The 19,493-nt window shown below is 40.3% G+C and overlaps 1 protein-coding gene across 1 annotated transcript in view; it reads right to left on the reverse strand.

The window, feature by feature from the left end:
- Nucleotides 1–1,856: 1,856 nt before the first annotated feature.
- The window catches only part of hibadha (3-hydroxyisobutyrate dehydrogenase a), a 43,813-nt gene continuing 26,176 nt past the window's right edge, over nucleotides 1,857–19,493 (reverse strand). Inside the window, exons 5-8 of the mRNA XM_072447795.1 lie at nucleotides 19,269–19,405; nucleotides 18,758–18,834; nucleotides 7,170–7,326; nucleotides 1,857–4,665 (exon numbers count right to left, since the gene is read on the reverse strand). Coding sequence (XP_072303896.1) covers nucleotides 4,507–4,665; nucleotides 7,170–7,326; nucleotides 18,758–18,834; nucleotides 19,269–19,405 — 530 coding nt within the window. The 3' untranslated portion in view covers nucleotides 1,857–4,506. The remainder of the gene's footprint in view (nucleotides 4,666–7,169; nucleotides 7,327–18,757; nucleotides 18,835–19,268; nucleotides 19,406–19,493) is intronic.

Raw genomic sequence — 19,493 nt, forward strand, 5'->3', positions numbered from 1 at the left:
ATAAAGAAGCTGTGTCACTGGTTATTAAGCTGGACCAAACCAGGTCTGATAGGTCCGAAGTCCACCATACGGTTTGGCTCCAGCCATTTAAAGCCAATCGTGGCTAGAAGATAATGACCTAATTCTGCCCCGCCCACTTTCCCCTCTTTTGCCACATGATTGGCACTTTCTTGTAAATGCACTTCCGGTCCAGCGGAAACTCCATTGGTTTAAATCGAGAATGAGGGAAAAGTCTCACCACTAAAACATGCTCTAAAGTAGATTGATTTGTGAAAAATGTCCCCGGGCGGCCCCAAAACTGCTTTTTAGTCTGTGTAGAACTTCTTTTCTCTGGAGGTCGGCAGCCTGATGTGATGTTAACCAATACAATAGATCCATGATGGCATGAAGGTGTGTTTCATGGCAACAGGTGCATGTTTGAAGAAGGTACACGCCCTTTCCCACTCGCTAGTACAGCTCGGTGCCCAGCACCCGCCCTGAGGAGACCAGCAGTGGGCACTTAAGCACCGAGCCTAGTAGCTGTCAATTGGACCTTGGAGAAAGAAGATGACCTGATTGGTCACTTATTATTCTTCATATCTTGATTCACACAGATAATAGCAAAATAACAACCTGGATAATGTAGATCATTTTAAAATAAACATTTTGAATCCAGAATGGCGAGTCAGACTGGTACAGTTACAAAGAAAGAGGTGGAGATGTTTTAATAGAAAGATGGAGCCAGATTAGATCAACTTTGCTCTGTCCACGTATAAAACATTACAGTATACATTATCGTATAAAGCAGGATAAAACTAAATCAGGTCTAAAACAGAAATCAGAAACAATACCAAGATGTTGGTCTCATGACAGAGAAGCTGTAAAAGCCAGAGCCAAACATGAAGGCAGAAAACTGGATGTGAAGAAACTAAATCTGTGGAACAAAGCTTCTAAGATGACTTCAGTCAACTCGTCTTCATCCTGAGATGAGATTAAAGATGAAAGAATGCACCCGACACTGGCAGAGGGGAATCAGGGGGTTTGGCTTTGCAGTTAATAACACCTATTTGTCATAAAACTTACTCCAACAATTCAACCCATGAGTAAAACAATTTAACTTAGAAACCTGACGTACACAGACCCGTGAGCACCACAGAACCCTGCACAACACTGTTTGCTCTTTGGCTTCAGAGATGATGGTAATCTTCAAAGCCCTCCACTATAACAAGTGCACTTCCCCATGTCAGCCCCGGCCTGAGTCACTCTTTGAGACGACTCCACCGCCTCCCACAGTCTGAGCCCGTCAGACAACCGCCTCGCCATAAAACCCGGCCTGAACAGCAGCCGAGCCACATTTGTGTTTATCACCATCTTCATTGTAATGGTGGAAATAAGGGCATGATTCTGACATTAGTGAGCCCCTTCTGGTTTGGCCCGGGCCGCTCCTGCTTTGAAGGCGCGGCCGGCAGACGCTGAGATGGCACAAAAGCTAACAGCCAGTATGGTTAAAACCCAGAGAGTATTAATGTTTTATTGACTCTTAAATTCATGGTTTGGATTGAGTTGTGTTTATTTGCAATAATGTGGAGTTGCAAGTGAAGCGATTTGCAGAAGTGACTTGTGACATATGAAGTAGTCTCATTGTGTGGAGTTGGGAATGAACTAAATATGCAGTCAAAATACTAATTGTGATTGTGTTGACAAATATTGACAAAACTTGACGAATATTACATTATTCGTGGTATTTTCAAATTATAGACACAAAAATGAGTGCAAGAAACACAAAACATTCAAATAATTTATCACCGTCAACACAAAACTCATTGGAATTACTCAGTGCAAAGATTGTTCTAAAAAAATGACATTAGAACTCGATATTTAGATTTGGAGACACGGTTTATTAAGGCTACAGCGGCTGATCTCACAGAACACAAGAAAGAACTGTAGACTTGACTTAAAAAAAAAAAAAAGAAATAGTGACATAACTCCTCCCACACAACATTGAAATTTACATTATTTACATTTGTTCAGAACACTAAAGTTTAGAAACACTGTGTCAACAGAGAGAGAAGAGGTGGACATAGGTCTGGTACAAACGTAGAAAAATACTGTAGAATATTGTATTTGACGGTAGAAAAGTTGAACAGTGTTGTCACAGAATAATACTGAGGCTCAGGGAGCAGAGGTGAGGTAATATCAGGTCAGTATAATGTCCAGAATCCAGCATTTAGTGTACAAAGATGGACTAGAGAACTAGAGTAAACCTGCATTGTAATGTAGTGATTGAAATGAGGTACAGTTGAGTCTTTCCTCAGGTAGAATAATAATAATAACAGGGTTCCTATGTATTTTTAATCGCAAAACGAAACAAATGTAATACTTTTAAGTGTATACCATTAAACTATATACCGGACAATAGAAGTGCCAACATAATAGGGCTGTCACTCACAATTATTTGAGTTGTTATTAGGATCCGTCCATTTGTAACCATTATTTCTATTGTACATTGAGACCTTTTAAATACATAATCAACTGTATAAAGGTTTAAAATGATGATTGAAGGCTTCTAGATAGAGGATATATGAATAAAGTGTACTATTGAAGAAAATTGGAAATTCTTTTTTTTCCCCCTTTTCTTTAAATGTTTTTGGGATTATCGCTACAATTAGTCGATTTATTGTTGCAGCCCTACAACATAAAACACATCGACATCTTGAAAAGTCAAGTAGAACTCCCTGTCTCGGTCCCACGCCTGGAGAGGACCATTGTGCATATATTCTTTATTGTATTTTTATAGTAAGATTTTGGCATTTCTATCAGTTTGAATGTTTGCTTATTGACAATAGCACATGTCCCTCCAAGGCTGCCATACAAGACATGTAGATGATATTCTGGTGGGCGGGGTCTGCCATCTCCTTGTCTCCATAAAGATGTTATTGCTTTGTCAAATGTTCCACAGTATGGCATTAAACTTGGATCTAGGTCCGTGGTTCTCAAACTTTTTACCACCTAAACAAATATTAGTTGCACCGAGTACCACCAGGTCTAAACCGGGTCTGAAACAGGACTATGCCATGGCTAAAAGAGGCCTAAAAACTGACTTTATCTTCATCAAATATCTGAACTCCAGAGGAATCCGCGTACCGCATTTTGAGAACCACTGATCCCATCATATTTGTGGAGGGCCGAACCCGCAAATAGTAAAAATACATGTATTTTTGAGCAATAACAAAACAAACCTGTGTTTAAATAAATGCAAAATACATAGCTATATTTAATGATAAACTGTGGAACGTTCAAAGACAAGCAATAAAATCTAGAAGAAGAGAGGGTGACTAACGGTATCAAAAAAGTGACGCAGTGCACCTTTAACTCTTTGAAATGGTACAGTGTAACCACAATCATGAAATCAGGGCTTCATATTTAAGTAGCAATATTTGAAATGTTTAAAACGCACGCATAGGAACCCCGTGTACAGACTGATCTCGAAGATTCGAGAAATGATTAATCGTAACATAATCTCACATTGTGTTCAGTTTTGATCCGAAAGCGTCCGAAAATATTCAGCTCTTTTCTCCCTCACATTGTCCGTCGTAAACGTTGCTATTCTTTATTTTCGTCCCTTTTTACGCAGAACAATGCCACTAAAAGCAACACCATACCTGCACATAATGCATACATCCATCATGCACAAGATTTAACATACTGTATATTCTTAACTCTTTCCACATTGCCAAAAAGACCCCTCATTGGCCTTAAGTTACACTGACTGGTTATATACTATAAAGTGAAAATGAGATTTGGCCAATGCGCAGATGAAAAGTACATGCGTGTTGTTAATATGGCCCTGAGCTCTAGGAATAGAGACCTGAATTATGGCAAAAATATTACAGTCTAAATATTACAATTAACATGTAATGGCTTTCAATGCAGAAATACAAATGTTTACACTTTCAAAATATAGATTTTAGGTAATTTGGTTTGGACTTTCACACTAAAGTGCTTTTTCATAATATCCACAATTGTCATTTGAACTCATCTGTCATGTCATTTGTATTTGCCGTGTCCAAATGTTTACGTTAAGTGCTAAATAAAGTGGAACAAGATTAATATAAGTGAACCAATGGAACAGGTTCATAATTTCTCAGGAACATTATTCATAATAAGTCCACATGCTTTTGATCAAATCTTTAGAATGTGGAGCTGCTCCTGTCGGCTACAGGAATAAGAACACTCTAACAACTAACAAGGGGAATAAAGATCTGAGACATAAAGCATAATGATAAACATAGAATAAATGTGATGACACGTCTTATTGGCTCCTCTCTTTCAGCAAAATGCACCTTTAGATTCTGACTGAATGGTGTACAAAGATCTGACACCTGTGGACATGTCTCACCTTTGGTTCTTGTATAAAAGGCTGATAAAGCAGAGGGTTTGGCCAGTCGCAGATATTCTATGGCATGTTTGTGATGTGCGGATGGTTTATGACTCAAAGGTATCAGTGCTGGGAGCCTGGGGGGCTCTTCACTGGCTCTCCTCTTCACGCAGGAACTGGAAGACGGAGGAGAAGTCCTTGTTAGCGTAGCCTCGAGCGCACATGACTTTGAAGATCTGGTGGGCCAGAGAGCCCAGAGGGATGGGAGAGCGGGTGCTGGTGGCAGTGCTTTGGGCAAAACCCAGGTCCTGCAACAAAACAGACATGATATTCATTTCACATTAACTCACAGGGAGGTTTTTGCTTCTGTTCGTAAGCAATTTTGACTTGACCATGAGGAATTGTTTCCATGGAATGGTTTAAGATAGCAGGAACTACATAGACCATAATCCTTTGTTTCAGTGTAGCCAACATGACGAAATGACTGTTATTAAACCCTTAATAGTGGTAATCTTTTAAAAGTCAATATGAATTGTCATGAGGGGTCTTAAGGGCATTATATACTTTTCAAATACTATGAGCCTCACATAACACATTTTCTGTTTATTCATTTCAGGTTATGAACAGATCAGGTACAGTATGTATGTATATAATGAACTCATATTATGCAATCAAAAAACACTCTTTACTCTAAATAATGCTATTCATATTGTACAAAAGATAACCAGTGTGAAGAGAAAAGGAAAGAACAATGTCACACTAAACTGTGAGCTTGAGGCTGTAGAACACGACCCTTTTTCTTAGGTCTAAATCGGAGGGTTTTTCAGATTGATCTGGCCGACACCAAAGGTCAAGACTGTAGGAAAATACTGTATTCAGTTCATCAACATCCTCAGGCCACTAAACGAAGAGGTCAAACGGTTTGAACTGGAGGAGGAATAACAGACTGAACGGAGAGGAGATCCTCGACCTGGAAACGTTATCTGAAGAGGAACGCAAATAAAGTGGGAGAGTAGAGTCTTGAGAACAGCCATGGAAAGAGAAATATGAGTGCAATAAGAATCAGACTAGTGACTGACAGAGAGAAGCATTACATAGTATTGACATTCACTGGAGATGTTGATCTTCTGTAGTTATTGCAAGGGTCAGAAGAACTTTGTGGAGATTAAAACTGGCCATATTGCAATTTTAGTGCTGGGAGCCGAACACTTGCAGCCTCACTTGTTTTTCAGACTTCCTATAAGTGATCTGTTCTTCTGTATCTACCTGCGTTGCACCAATGAAATTTCCCCATGTGGGACAATAAAGGATTATCTTATCTTATCTTACAACTTTGAGTTATTTTACTAAAAAGGGCACCATGACTAGGGCTGCAAATTCCACAACGAACAATTTCTTTTTCCATTCAATTAGTTAGCAATTGTTTTCTCTGATTTACTGATGAAAGGTTTGGATCACAAAAGGCCTGCGAGTGAGACCCAGATGAAGCTAAAGTGATGCTCCTGAGCGCTTCGTTTGGATCGATGGATGAACTTGTTTATGCCCTATAAGATCATTTAGCAGACGCAGTGTTGTACGCGCAGAGAACGAACCCCTCCACTGTTGTTTTACAAAGGCTGGTGTGACACTGGTCCGGGCTAATGCAGGGGCCGTAAAATGAACGAGAGCCACAGATGGAGCAGTCAAAGGGAGCGGCACTCGACAAAAGAGCCATCAGGGGTGCACAAAGACAATTCAAGTCAGACAAAGGAGAGAGCAGGAGGAAATCAGTAACTAAACACTGTCACACTCCATTTTACTACCCTCATCATGAGCCCAAAGAGCTAATACCCACTGTGAACACATGCTACTTTCGCTGTGTTGCGTACGAGTTTAAATATGGACATGGTCTGGTTTTGGAAATGTTATTGCTTTGCCTGGAATGTTCCACAGAATTCAACTTCTCTTGTCTCATTTATTTAATTACATGTGTTTTTATGGCAAAAATACCTCAGCAAAACATGGATTCTTACTGTGAGCGGGATCACTTATCTACCGCCGTCATGGCGGTAGATAAGTTTAAAGCCATACAGTGGAACATTCCAGGACAGTAACAGCTTCATGAAGACAAGTAGACAGCGGACCCTCCATGAGAAAAACACTGTGCCTTTGTTCACTGCTGATATTAAAAAAAAATTAAAACATTAAGCGCAAAGGGGCCCATTTACAAATTCAAAATAGAGACAAAAACATCTGATAACTTTCGAAGTCCAACATGTTGTACTTACTTAGAGTCTTACAATAGTGATAATGCCTTGAGTTTTCTTAAACAGAGACCTTCAGGGGCCTCAGAGTACTCTCATTTGTGTGGGACCATGTTGTAAGAAAATAGACTATGAATAAATACCACCAAAAGCATATAAGCCTATGGTGACTCTCTAGTCAGATAAGGCCTTATGAGTTTAAAATTGGTTCAAGTTCAATCTAATAATATTGGAAATTTTCTTTAAATTTGAATAGAAGGTAAGTCCAATATACTTAAATTGTTCTACCACATCGAATTGCCCTCCATTTACAGTCTGTTCACCACCTGCTGCTGATGAGAAAGAAACAATATTTGATTTAGTATTGAGGTGCAAGCCCGTTTTAAAAGAATTACAGCAGCTTTGCCTTTTGTCTTTGCATGAAAATACAGAACTGTATCATCTGCAAATAATTGTATTTTTTATTCTTAAATTTGGCATGTAGTTATCATGTAAACAATAAAAGATTGGCCTTGGGGGGCTCCGGAAAAGCATGTGAGAAATAAAGATTTCTTGTTCTTGTGCAGTACCTTGGCCATTAACGTGGTGCCGAAGCCTCCCTGGTAGTTGTTGCCGGACGGGACGCCCTCCATGACCCCCGGCACCGGGTTGTAGGTGTCACTGGACCAGCAGCGACCTGACGACATGTTCAGGATCTGGGTCAGGAGCTTTGGATCCAGGCCCAGTCTGAAGAGATACACAAGCAAAAACTAAATATAGTATCTAATTAAAGGTAGAGGTGAGAGATATATATAAAAAAAACGCATAATATATTAATTGATGTTTGGAGATAAAATATTAGGTGTACTGTCAATAATTTACAAACACCACAATAAGACTACAAAACTCTTCACAATTCCTGCTATACTTGACCCTCTACCAAGCCATTTACAGGCCTAAAAAATATTGTCTGAATCCCATTATTGATATAACACACAGAAAAATCAAGATATTACATTTTGTCAATATCGCCCACCCCTAGTTAAAAGGTACTTGTTTGTATATTTATTTGAGGTGCATAAAAGTGATTTGCTAGATTAGTTGGTTTGAAGAGCTGGTTGCTTCCCTTTTCAAAAGTAAACCAGCTCCGATGTAATATGTTTGACCCAGACGCCCTGGTCTGCAGTGCAGTGTCAGGGGTACGACTCTCTGATTGCCCAGACTGAAAGCATCTTTCCTTTGGTTATAAATACATAGACAAAAGATTGAATAACCTGTATCCAAGTTATTTTGACCACTGTAGATTTTCCCTTGTTACACCATCATAGTCCAATAAAAAAGGGGGAGTGTTGATAAAAGACATGTTGTGGACAGTCTGGGCAGAAGGAGGGAAAATATGAGCGGAGATTTCAGAGATGGCGCTGACCCCTGGTGCACCCCGCCCGCCTGCCCAGCTCGGACCATCCCTCACAAGATAATGCCTCAATGCTTTGTAATGTGGCCTAATGCACTATTGATGTTTAGCACCAGGTCTATCCTTCATCACGCCTTTGAGCAGGAGAGAGGGAAAGTGGAGGAGCGGAGTGGTTAAGCAGTGAACAGCAGCCATAAAACTGTCTCTCGCACGGGCAAGAACAGCAGCACAAAAGAGCTTCTGTCCCGACTCTGTGGGACAAGGTTCATTATCCTGCAAGATTTCCAATCAAAGGACATAATGTGGAGACTATGAAACAGAAAAAACATTCCATTAACTTTGTCTAAACCCATCCATTTAAAATTATTCTTAAAAATACATTACATAGAAATGACGAGTCAGCACTAGTCAAGTGCAAAGTATTTTATAATAAAACTAACTTCGACCAACCTATGACATTTGCACGTTTGCGTTGTCATATTTCAGTAAGCATTATATAAAAGGCTTTGACATTTTCACCCATTTTAATTTGAATGTGCTTTTCTGAGTCACACAAACTAACTTGAACATAAATACTTCTTAATCAAAAACACCCTTAAAACTCCAGAATCTATTTAGTGTGCTTTTTATCTTTATAAAAGGAACAGTAGTGACAGAGTGGTGACTTCAACCCGAAGGTTAAAATCTGCACATTTTAGATATGGACATCATGTGTTTGTTACAAAATGAACATCTACAACAAATGCACATGCAAATGTGGATGTCTGACTTTCTGCCTTTACAAATATCCATTAAATAAAATAAATGCAGGACAAACTAAAGTAAAGCTGTAGTTTGTTCACAAATGAACTTTTCCATTTTGTATAAAAACTGTATTTTCTGAAATATAATAAAATGTGTTAAAAAATCTGCTGATATTATTGAGTAATTGTACCTACACATATACATGACAACTGGCCTGGAAAGCCCAGAATGATATATCTTTGTATTTTTTATACTGCTCGATATTAGTCGGGTTTCCATTTTAATCTTTGCGAGTTCAGACCAGTGTGAATGGTAGATTAGCCAAACAGGGCAATATTGAGGATGTGAAATGATAGGTGGCCAATGAGCTCCTTGGAGTCACGTGACAGAATGGTGACCAGACTCTCTCTTCGTAAAGAACTGGAAAAGTGTGTATTCTAGATCCCGGGCGACATAAAAACACCTTCGATATCACCAATACTGTACTGCCATTAGCACCAATATATATCGGGTACAAAAGTGTGAGCACTTTTGTACCCGATATATGTTGTGCTTATTCTACTGTATCATTTTCTAGGACTTCCCCGGCCTAGTTGGTACACAGTGTCTGGACAAAATGGTCAAAGTAAGAACAATAAACATAAAGCAAGTTAATAAGCTCAGCGCAGACAGCCTCAGAGTGGGCTGGTGTCAGAGGGGTGCGACTAAAGCCACTACACTGTCTGTGGCTTTGCTTGTTACTGCACATTGTGGGATATTACAGTTTGAGTGCGCCACATCAAGCCGCGTGCGCCGCCTTGACTGGGCCCAATAACGGCCTCTCTGAGCAGGGAGCATCATGCCCGCTTACGGACGAGCCCTCCCTCCACCGCGACACACGACCGCACATTTAAGAGCTGTCTAGCGACTAATTAAGAATGGCAATGGCATTAAGCCTCTCCATTCTCCCGGGCTCTTTGTGTCTGCATCGCCTCCTTTTAACTGCTCTAATGTTTTGGAAATGTGGCCTGACTGACGCACATCTTAACAGGCAGTCTCGCTCATGATGGCGTCTCTTATTTTGGTTATTTACGAGACAAACAGAAAAGGAACAAATAAAACCAGAAGCTCTAATGCCGGTCATAACTATTTCAAATCAGACTACGTACTGTACCTACTTTTAATAAAGCTAAGTTTAGTTTATTATTTATTTATTTATTTATCAGGGACATAAAACATAAACATAAAAAAATCGGCACAAAATATCGGCCAACTTTTTAAGATCAGTTTAAGATAGCAGATAACTGATGTACCATCCAGAGTTGGAAGAAGGCATTTTGTTTTTGTCAGTTATACAGAAAGGGAAAGACAATATACCAGTGCTAATATTGGCAATGTCAGGGCATTTCAGTTTTGCCTACTCTTTTTTAAGCTTTCCCAGTCCGTGCCTGATCAGGCATATCTTTTTAAACAGACTGGTTGAGTTACAATGGGTAGAGAAGAGAAATAAAGCTGAAGAGGAGGCTTTACGTTCACACAATCATCATAAAATATGGCAGTTATGATCCCAAATAAAGACATTTTGTAACTTAACTATGACATGACCTCAATTTGTGAACCTTGCTTTAGTTGTCGACATCTTGCCAACGATATCACCAAATATCTCTCATAGGCCATAACAGCTAAAATATTGGCTATTGTCATCTGCCTGATATTATATCGCTTAATGGGACCATTGCTAAATATTTAAGACTTTCTTCCCACAAGAATTGTAACACTAAAATGTGATATTGTAACATTAATTGGACGGTGCTCAGATTGACAACGTGTGACCAGCAGGTTCAAAGTCTCACACGATGGCCCTGCTCATGATTTAAGACATTTAATATGTCAAAACCGAGGGTCATTAAGCTCTCATATCCTGGACGAGCATCTGCCTGCTAAACATTTGAACACTTTGGACTTAGCGATGCACTCTCCATTTCTGTTGCCTCCACTTTGTGCTGTTTGTGTTTTCAAATGTAGCCTTTGTCCTAATTCCACTCATTTACCTCGACGCGACACAGAACATCCTTCATTTCTATATAATGGTTCTTAATGCTGTTCCTCAAAAATGATGCTCTTTTAAATGCCGTTTGTCACCATCCATTCCTGGCTCTCCTCCCCCTCTCACACTGCGTGCTCCTGGGGGGACATATGTTTGACACGGCCCCTCCCTGCGTTCTGGGTCAGCAGCTGAAAAGGTTAGCGGCGGCGCTACAATAAAGCGCGACGGAGCGAGCACATCGTTTGTTATTGGGGCTGGAGACGCTGACGGACGGGGCCTGTTGTCCTCTGTTAACGATAAATCAATACAGTCCCCCCCCATGCTTGGGGCACCCGGTTAGGCGCGGCGCGGGTGTAATCTGCGTGGAGAGGAAAACATGTCATGGTTTAACAAGATTGACACGGATAAACATGAGAGGACATGGATATGGTTAGCTTGTAGCCTGCACGGGCGCTAATGTGATTATGTCAAATGAACCAGCAGGAGAAAACAATCAACACGACACAGCAGGATACATAGTGTCCAAACGTTCAAGTTTGTAAGGCACCTACACAAATATGAGCAGACAGAGCCCCGGATTACTATAAACACCGCTATCATATGCAAAGACAATTAACATCAAGTAAATATGGGAAGCATTTAACTTTAGAGCACAGTAATTGCTTTGTAATAGGATGGAAATGGCAACTAAGAGGACAAATCTGTCATTCTCCTTGAATTCATGGGAAGATGATTAACCCAAACCCAGTATGAAGACCGTATATGACCAGAAATCATGGCTACAGTGCAGCTCAGTGCAACAAACGTGTGTGTGTGTGTGCACCATTCACATAAAAATAATCTTTCCTGGAGAACTACAAAGACAGTTGGGCTTTGGGATTAAAAAAATCTCCTGCAACAGCGACCTTATTACATATTTTAGAAAAGGTGTCATTAATAGTGGAAGGTGCATCCTGACTTATGTTTTGTCAAGACAATTATATATACACTATATACGATAAAAGTAAAATAGAAAATTACGCAAAATCCACATTAGGACCAAATTCTTTCAAAGAGTGATGTTTGCTCCGGTTATAGTTCTTCTGGTTGCTGCACATTTACTTCCGGGATACATTTTTGTCAATACCCAGTGTTAAACTCAGGCAGGATGTCAGTCACCATGCCGATTTCAAGCGGTCTCAATGCCTTCAGAAAATGTTTAAAAATGTAGTGGAGTAGAAAGTACAGATCCCTGCTCTCAGATGTCAAATTTACACTAAAACATTTCACTTAAGCACAGTACTTTTACTTGTGTACTGATTTACTTTCTACCAATGACACACTGAGTAATCAATAGGTGAAGAGTAGACTGACTGTGTTCTCTCAGGCAAGGTTTATTGGCAGCTACCTTGCAGTTGGTGGGTAAACACTGCCCCACTTAATAAAAATAAAAAAAACGCACTGCAGAACATTTCTAACTAAATCACAAAAGAAGTGCGAGATAGTTAATAGCTTCTCTGACTGAGGAGGAAGGAGCAAGAGGCGGCGTTTATGAAGACATTACCAAGCTAACGAGCACGTCTCCTCTCACACACGAGTTTACTGGGCCATTTACACACTCAAGCACCACTTTCATCTTCATCACTGCGCACGCTGCACTTTATTACAGACAAAAACAGCCATGTGGGAACGCCTGCTTAATGTCCCTGTGTCTTTGATTAGCCCACATGTAAATTAACAAATGGTGGTTGGACTGAAGTAGGGCTGGTTAATCTGAATCTCTGCTGTGCATCTAAAAAGGAAAGAAGTTACGCAATTAGTATTTTTGTGAAGGCCGTGCGATAAGACGTTGAAAATCTAATTGTGAGCTGATGCTGCTGTTCTGGTGAAATCCTCAAATGGTGATTTAGCGCTTCTCCATTCAATGCAGTCCTGTCCTCAAACAGACTCACGTACTCCTCCTGTTGGTCAGCCTTTGTCATGCTCTATCTGAGCCTGCTCTGAGTGAAAGCTGGTGGATTTTCAGATTACTTTAATTACCTCTTAATGGCAAATAAATATAATAGATGCTTGAATATTGTGATATGGTCGAGTTTTGGTCGACCATTAACTTTTGTAAAATACTACAAGTGCTTGAAAAGTCCATAAGTCTCTCAATCCCCCTGCCCAGCAACACTCCCACTGTCAAACATGAAAGAAGCTGAACACTCAAACCTCCCTATAACCACGTGTCGACTGGTTCACATTGGACGGTACAAAAGTGTCACCGTTGTCTTAAGAGAACTTACGGTCTATTTCAGAGATCTAAAGCAAAGTGGGCCGTGGGTGGTACTAGCTTCCAAAGCGGGACTAGCATCAAGATAAATATGTTTTAAACATTATCCAAAATCCAGATACATCTCTTTTTTAAATACAGATCGATATGACCGGGACTGAAAAGCATGGCGGATTTCTGCAGAATCAATGAGCAAAGCACAAAACTCTAACCTGAGGTGAGAGAAGTTTGATTTTGTGCTAAATGATGGCTGGCCAATGAACTTGTTCGTTTCACATGTGTCACAGAAATAAACGCATGGTTTGCGACTTGACGCGTGCCGGAGGGTGGAGTGACCAGACTCACTCTTTGTACAATAAATAAAGTGCGTGTTCTGGATCCCAGGCAAAGAGAGATAGGGTATAAATGCAGAAAAAGCTGATGATAAACTGGAAGTTGTTGCTTATTTACTCCAACTTCATGTCTCAGTGTCACAAACTTGGATTTACTGAACGTGTTTTAGTGAATTGCCGAGATCAGTAAAATCCAGTTATGATTTAAGTTTTATTTATAAAGAAAACATTTGGAGAACATGGAGACACCTTCCTCTATTAATATAACCAAACCAAGGGCTAGTTGAAACATAGCTAATGTAAGGCACTGGTATTGGCTCCGTATATTTCTTGTCCATCATACAACAAAAGGAAAATTGACTATGTATAATGCAATAACTAGTCAACAGTGTGGTGGTTACTGTGAACAGTTGACATATTAGAGCGGTAGCGTTTCCCCTCAGCCTGATTATGACAAAGCCTTGCTCCACTCGGAATGGTCGACTGCGCGCAAAAATGACAAGGCGAGATGAAGGGATTAAAAGACAGAATCAAAAAGTGACACAAAGCAAACAGACCCTACAATAGAGGAGTGCATGAGTGTGTGAGTATCGAGAAGGAGCATAATTGTCATGCCGGGCCATCCTCCGCTCTCACAGAAGGCCACGCTCGGCTGAACACGGCCCCGGCTCCATCTGAGATCAACAAATTAGCTTGAAAGTGTGTGTGTGTGTGTGTGTGTGTATGCATCTGTGCGTGTTGGGCAGGTAAAACACATGTGAAGAAAGGCCATTGCGCCAGTGTAAATTGGCTGAGTGCTTCTTCTTCTGCATATGGGAGCAGCTGCAGTGCACCATGGGAGATTCATGGCGGTCCCTCTGTACAATGACAGTGTGTTGGAGGGGCTGAAACAGTGAAGATGGTGGGATGAGTGAACAGCATAGTATAAACAAAAAGTAGGGAGGTTTGTAATGCTATTCTTCTGGTGCTTCTGTCGTTTCCATTAAACATACACAGTATGTGCCTTAGAAATATACAAGACCTTATGGTACTATTAAAGAAACAACTATGTTTTTGGGTTGAAACAACGGGCTGGAGGACAGGTAAGAATTATCTGGTAGATGTTGCCTTTTCACTCAAAATTCAGGCATATTGACTTGGTTTATAGCTAATATCTCCAGGCTCAACTGCTTTGTTTAGCTGTGTTTATAACTAAACATATTATGAGTGCATATTGTAATGTTATATTGTACTGTGATTTTATAAATTTGTATTGTGATTATGTAGCATTTTAATGTTTGTAAAGCACTAGGTTAAGGTACATTTTAATGTCCCATTAGGGACATATTTGTCCTCTGCATTTGACCCATCCTTCAATGCTGCTGGGAAACTCCTCAGGAGCAGTGACTGCTCCAGTGCAGCGCTCAGGGACCCATCTCCAGAGCTTTCAATTATATTTATTTTTGTAATGCCCAAAATTACAACAGCGGTTGCCTCGGAGGACGACAGTGAAAAAAAGATTAAATAATGTTCAAAGGGACTTGGCAATGTCCCAGCATCTGGTGTCCTTAGACAAATGTCTCGGGGTCTCTGTCCTTGGCCCCTCCTTCTCGGCCAGGAAAAACTACAAAACCTCCATGGGAAAAAGTAGAAACCTGGAGTAGTTCCGCAGTGAAGGAGAGCTTCCTCAGATGGACAGGCGGACACAAAATAGACACTGGAGCTGGACCCACTCACTAACACTTTGTTAGTCCCGGACACGCAACCTTCTTGCTGTGGTGCGAGAGTGCTAGCCTCTGCCACCAGCATATTGCAGTGTGCGAATTCTGCAATACAAATATATCTTGCTCTGTAATTACTGGACCAATCCATCAACTAGATCAAAAACAGGCACAAAGTTCAAAGGCATCTCCGTCAGCACAAATTAACTTTACAGTACAATAAAAAGTGGTGGGATTTAAGATTTAGGGTTGGGATGATATGAAATGTCCACAGAATGTAAAACACCACCAAAAATACCACAGTATGACGTTACACAATGGAGTTGCATATTTTAGAATGCTTGACAAGGGGAGAAAATATGATATATTGGTTATATCACATTGCTGTACAGAGATTTGGGGAAACAAACCATTATCAGGACAACACAAGTAGCCTCAGAGTAGACGTCAGAGGTCAGACCACAGTCCTGGTTATTCACTTCCATGATAGACCGTGATGACCAAAATAATCAATTCATAAACTCAAAGCTGAGTGCTGCTTTACCAAAGACTGAATGGAATCACTGAGCTGTCAATACCATGAAGCCCATCCTCGAGGTATATACCACCTCTCATGGCATTCTACACACTCACAGGCAGGATTGTTCCCAGTTGGAAGGAATTTAAGACACAATGATGAGACAAAAATGACTTTAAGACACAATGATGAGACCAGAACTAAACCTAGAACAGGCCCAATCAAAGTCTATGTCAGGACTAAACCAAAGCCAAACGAGGACCAAACTGAAACTGGTGTATGTCAACTTTTCCAAATAACTGTTGAGTTTAGGATGAAAATGAACATTTAACCCATTAGAAACTCATATAAACTCAACATGGCGACTTCTTTCAGCCAATTAAGTCCAACAGTGTTTAAAATATTCAGTCTCAGAGATTGACAAAGGCGTTCCATCGAACCCAAGTTAGGATTTGCATTCGCGGTGTGCATAGTAGTGCTGTGTAAATGGGAGCAGCTCTCTAATGGATCCATATTTCAGCCACGTTCTACAGTACTTTTGTTTATGTGCGCGCTCAGGCCAATTCTGCTCCTCTCTCAGCACAAATAAATCAGAGCTAACACAGGAGCACCATCACACCAGCTAAACAGGAAACAGCAGCACACATAAATTCACACCGATGGAACGAGACGGCCTGATGAGTTAGGCGTAAGGGGAGGGGCTCAAGACAGGAGAGGGATAGTGTGTATGTCCGGAATGAGCTATTAAATAATAAATTATATTGCAATTACGATTAGATTAGATTTGCAATTTATGTTTTGATTATAGGATCATGTTCAAAGTTCACCCTTTTAAACGGGTCCAGGAGAATTGACAAAAAGACTGAAATAGGCCCATGAAGTGACAAACTAATAAAAGAATCACACATATTTCAGACGCTGTTGGTACACATCTAAACTATAGGTTTTATGTAGAATAAGACCTGATACTTCTGTAGTTTGTGGAGAAGACTGGTATTCCAAAAATTGCAAACTGAATCCATTCAAAATACAATCAATTCAATTCGATTGAGAATCTTGCAGCCTTACAGTATTTTTGCTTAATAATGTATGGAAATCTGAGTATTATTTTCAAAACATTATATTTAGACCGTTTCAATGTGTTGTTTTTCTTTGCACCATGGAATTAGACTGGAAATTGGTATCAACAATAACCTTGAGCCCAAGAATTGGGTTGCACTGGCACCTAAACCCCCGAAAAGATTGTGATTAATGGGAGCCGAGTCTTTGCCATTTATTCATCAATGAACTGTTCAAAAGGCTGGCTCTTTTTCAAATGTATTTATTATTAAACTGGGCTATACCTGATTTTTTTCATGTAATAAAGCAAAGTACAGTCCTCAATACAGATATGCTGTAAAAGCAAGCGCTAAGGGCCATAATAGCAACGCAGTGCGCTTTCTGCATCCAATTAAGTGTTTTATTCTCTGCAAAGCAAAAAGTGCACCGTTAGCATGCTAGTTGCTGTTAGCTTTACTGTGCCGGTAAATTCTGCTATGGTCTCTGAAAGTTGTGAAAAGCGCTTATAGACTCATCGCAGTGAATAATTAGGCTCTCAGAAGCCTGTAGGAAAGTTAGCACTACATGCGGACTGCTATAAACCATTTCAAATGAACTAGTTCTGTTTTTAAAGGTGTAATGGATGATTTTTCGCCGATTTGAGAACTCGTGCGGAAATACGCATGCGCACTCAATCCGTGCGGATGCAGAGAAAACCTCGCGGCTAGACGTGCATTTGTTTATTAGCGTGACGGATCACATCTCTCGTAGATTTCCGTCTCTTCTAAGCCAGATCGAACTGTCTTTCTCCATCTTAATTTTGTCCTGTACACTGAGGGAACTATATTATGATAGATGCATGCGCTTAGACATGAGGAAACGTGCTGCTCTCCTGGGTACGAGCCAGAACGCGGCTGCAGGTGAGCAGTAGGTGCATCCTATGATTGATACAGGACGAATCGGCAGTCCACGCCACGAGGAAATGAGACTCAGATTTGGGCCAAAAAAATCGTCCATTACGCCTTTAAGTATTTAAGATGACATTGATCAGGTACACCACCTTTCAGAATGCTGCCTGATATCTCATTTGATCAAAGAATAAGGTACTGAGAGGAACATCAAAACCTAAAGTGGGACTGGTCTTTATCAATCAAAATAAACTATATTAACTAAATTAACTACCATAAAATAAATTAGCAAATTACCACCAAAGAGTATTTCGTAAAAGAGACTATTTGTAACAAAAATGAGACCACTGCACGCTGTCTGCATCTAATGATAAAGTATATTATGTCTAGTTAACTTGAAAGTAAGAGCCAAACGAAGCACTGCACTTTGGATGCCCACACCAGTTTAACTTCATCGTTGGAAAAAAAAAAATGTATTAACTCTGTGCACAGGCCAGAAGATTCATGTGCATGAATATTAAATGTGCTAAAGGGTCTTGGTGTGAAACTCAGGTAGCCCAGCTTTAAAGCTGCACCGTGTCATGTTAAAAGATGTTATTGCTTTACGTTCACGGGCTGGCATTAAACGTATCCATCTCAATTATAGATGTTTGTCTCCATGGATACAGAGAAGTTTCATGCCATACTGTGGAACATTCGAGGCAAAGCAATAAAATCTCCATGGATACAATATGACAGAACCTCCATAAGAAGAAGTTGTATAATTTACCGTATATATAAAACATGTGATTTTATCCACTGGTATTTAGAAGTAGAGAGCACACGCCCACATGTTTGGGTTCAGGCAGTTTGAGGCTGTGAAGTGGTTCCATTGTGTGGTGATAAGGTAATTATCTGGTTAGAGATGAGTACACTGTGACAGGTCTGTAATAGAGCTCTATCAGCAGATGGAAATCAGTACAGCAGGCCCCTCCCACTCATCCATCTCACTCAAACAGACACGCCTCTTTTATTACACAAACCCTCTGGAGTGGGCCATTCTCTGCAATACATGGCCTTTAATATAGCAAATTCTGGAATTATGAGGGTTTGTGTTCTCTACACTTCTGATCTGGGATTCAACACCGTTCAGCAGTGTAGGAATTATATCATTTTATTGCCACAATTTGGGACTTTTGAACATCCAAATGACTTTAGTCTTCTTGGCACAATAATGACCTACTTTGGTAGATAATTCTACATTACCTGATGCCGAGGTTCATGGTCTCGGCGGTCCCGATCATACTGATGGCCAGCAGCATGTTGTTGCAGATTTTTGCAGCCTAAAAGGAAATCATATAGATTAAGTAAACAAATCCTTATAATTCCATGTATAAAACTTCTATAATTATGAAATGCACGTTATTCTTGTATTAATTTATGGTTTATATTTCAGTCTTCTCTCAAATGTTAATGCTCGTGGATATGTTTCATGTGAACACAACCAAATCTAATAACCACTATAATAATAATAATTGCAATGTTTGCCAGAAAAATCACAATTCAATATTTTAACCACCTCTACTTTTTACATCACAATTCAGTTTAAACTCAAACATGAGCATTACGGTCGAGGGAAAACTGATATATAATATTTGTAAGTAATAGTTTTTTCAAAGAATCGAAAAGCCGCCTACTAAAACAAATGTTAGTTGCAGTCCCAGCATAATGACAGTAGCTTTAATGGCTAATCTCTCCAGTGTAATGAGCTGCTTACCTGTCCTGACCCGACCTGCCCACAGTAGACCACGTTGGCCCCCCCCATACATGTGAGCAACTCCTGGGCAGCCGTGTACTCCTCCTCGGGGCCCCCCACCATGAACGTCAGCCTGGCCAAGCTGGCAGCGCCCACACCTGCACACACCAGAGGATAAAGCTCATTGAGGGGCGAGGAGAGAACACAAAGGAACTTCATTCTGCTCAAAGTAACTAAGGTCCTTGG

This window comes from Eucyclogobius newberryi, unplaced genomic scaffold (assembly GCF_026437365.1).
Source record: "Eucyclogobius newberryi isolate DKJ021-1_F unplaced genomic scaffold, fEucNew1.0.hap1 SCAF_16, whole genome shotgun sequence".
Classification (NCBI taxonomy): Eukaryota; Metazoa; Chordata; class Actinopteri; order Gobiiformes; family Gobiidae; genus Eucyclogobius; species Eucyclogobius newberryi.